Source organism: Frankliniella occidentalis, unplaced genomic scaffold (genome assembly GCF_000697945.3).
Source record: "Frankliniella occidentalis isolate FOCC.00 unplaced genomic scaffold, Focc_3.1 Scaffold9, whole genome shotgun sequence".
Taxonomy (NCBI): Eukaryota; Metazoa; Arthropoda; class Insecta; order Thysanoptera; family Thripidae; genus Frankliniella; species Frankliniella occidentalis.
In genome coordinates this window covers 1646293-1648676 of record NW_026267139.1, presented here as the reverse complement: position 1 = coordinate 1648676, position 2384 = coordinate 1646293, and the positions used below count along the sequence as shown (strand labels likewise).

General features: G+C 53.8%; 1 protein-coding gene across 1 annotated transcript in view; it reads right to left on the bottom strand.

The window, feature by feature from the left end:
• The window catches only part of LOC113211880 (paired mesoderm homeobox protein 2B-like), a 38548-nt gene that overhangs the window by 4671 nt on the left and 31493 nt on the right, over positions 1–2384 (bottom strand). Inside the window, exon 3 of the mRNA XM_026430398.2 lies at positions 412–730. Coding sequence (XP_026286183.2) covers positions 412–730 — 319 coding nt within the window. The remainder of the gene's footprint in view (positions 1–411; positions 731–2384) is intronic.

The following is a 2384-nucleotide window of genomic DNA, read 5'->3' as shown; positions in this document are numbered from 1 at the left end:
TACAGGAGGCGACTCCCTCTTACGTTTATAAAAGACACACTCGCCAGCGCCTGGGAGGTAGGCCGCACGCTGCCAGGCCGCGCACCGGTGTCGTGCGGGCCTGCCTACCTGACGGCCTGCAGGCGGCGACCGGCGGGACGACGCAGCATACTATTTGCTCGAACCACGTCACAGGCAAAAGTATCCCCGCAATTTTACAACATTGATTGCCATTTTTATTCATCAAATTTGTTGTAAACAGCATCGTATTGTTAGTCGATCAACTCCAAATCGATACGAAAGTGCTTGTGAAAAAAAGCTTGCTTTTCGTCCCATCTATTGCGACCCAACGGCCCCGGGGACCTTTCTGAGATGGTAGATCTAAACATTAAGATAAAACAGATCAAACAAAAGGTGACAATTTATACTCACTGGTGCCGTTCATGGGCTTGACGTCGTGGAGCGGCGAGTGTTGGGGCGTCGCCATCTTGTCCGACTTGGGGGCCGTGGTGCCTCCGCCGGCCGCGCCGCCCCCAGCCGCCCCCGCGCCGGCCCCGGAGCCGCCCCCGGGCGCAGCGCACGCCCCTGCGCCGCCGCCGCCTCCGCCACCCTGCTCCGACTTGACGGGGGACGAGCCTCCGCTGCCCGCCCCGCCTCCGCCGCCGGACTCGCCGTTCGGGGTATGGGGACCCTTCTGCTGCGCCAGCCGCTCCTGCTTTCTGAACTTGGCGCGCCGGTTCTGGAACCACACCTGCAAACACAAACAAACACAAAAAAAAAGGCGTTAGAAAAAAATTCGCTGCAATTATTAAAAAAAAAAGCCGATCAAAAAATATTGCAAATTATATGTTTGTGAGACAAAATTGCGAATAAGTGTTTGTATTGTGTATTTCTTATTTTTGGTGTATTTGGTAATTCCTCTATCCGTATGCTTGATGGAGCTGCTCTTTTGCCTAAGCACGTATTCCTTGCAGCTTCGCTTCTTACACAAAGAAGAGGGGGCAGGCGCGGGAGCGGGGGGAAGGGGGCACGGTAGGAGAGGGGGAGGGGGGTAACCCAGAGAAAAACGAGGAAAATTCAGCCACGCCGCTACCCATTGTGAGTATTTGCAGAGGGCGAAGGGCCGCCCGGCCAGCACTAGCCCGGGACACCACCACAGGCCAGGACGCCACCAGCATCCAGAATGAGTTTGGCGGGGGCGGGGGCTGAGTGAGAGGGAGTGAGAGGGAGAGAAAGAGAGAGAGAGAGAGAGACGCCCCCGCAGATGGAGTGGCCGGCAGCGGCGCTGGGGCTGGCCCAGCAGGCGAAAAGAGCGAAACAATACACGTCGAAACGAAGCGCGTGTGTGTTTATTTAACTTGGGGGGCGGGAAAAAAAGACGCGCTGAAAAAGTTCAATAAATAGAGGACCGCGGTTTTACAAAATATTTTAACAGAAAGAAAATTAATACGATATTAAAATATGTGCAAATTTATTTCAAGTAGCAAGAGCAACAACAACAAATTAATTGAAGCAGTTCCATCTATTTAGAGTATTTACTGCACATGACAAACAATTAGTGTGGACGACATCCGACGCTCGTCACGATACTCATCCACACCACGATGAAGTGTTTGGGGCAGGGCAGGTCGGCAGCAGGCCCTGGCATATTCTCGCCAGGATGACGAGTGAGCCGGGTGAATCAGAGCGCACACTAAACGCACACCGCACGGCCTCAGCCGCACCACCCCAGGCCTCGGCCGCAAGGCCTCAGAGAGCGCATAATCTCTCCAGAGCACTGCGGTCTGGTCGCCGCGGCCTCGGCCACGGCCCGTGAATATTAGATGCGCCAAACCTCCATCCACACATCCATCTACGACACGGCCACCACCACCACCCGCCTGCCGGCCGCAAATCTCAGAAGGACTCGCCACGCCTCGCCCCCCACCCCACCCCGCCCCGGCTAACTGGAGCAAAACAACAGCTAAGTAGCCCCAGGGTGGCCACAATCTCGGCGAGGGAGTTACACTACCACCACCACCGCCTCTACCAGGCAGGAAGTGGGCGCCTATACACACGGGTCTTCCGAAAACACTCACATGCCGTCACTATACTTGATTTCTCTTATCACCACTAGTTGGTCGTACACATTACGAATAAATAAATGTCCACGGCAGTTCAAAACATACGAGAGAAATTTTTAAAGTCGTAGAGTTTAGAGGGCAAAAGAATTTTGAAAAGGCCTGAATCGCTTTACAAACATAATCAATATAAATATAGCGAGAGCTTGTTCGATTCCGAGTATGAAATGGAACAGAAGGGACAACAACAACAACAGGCATCGTGACGCGCGAAAATCCCCCACTCACCCGAGTAAAGGACAGCAGCCGAAAGTAGCAAAGAAAACAGGCGAGAGCAAAGCAGCG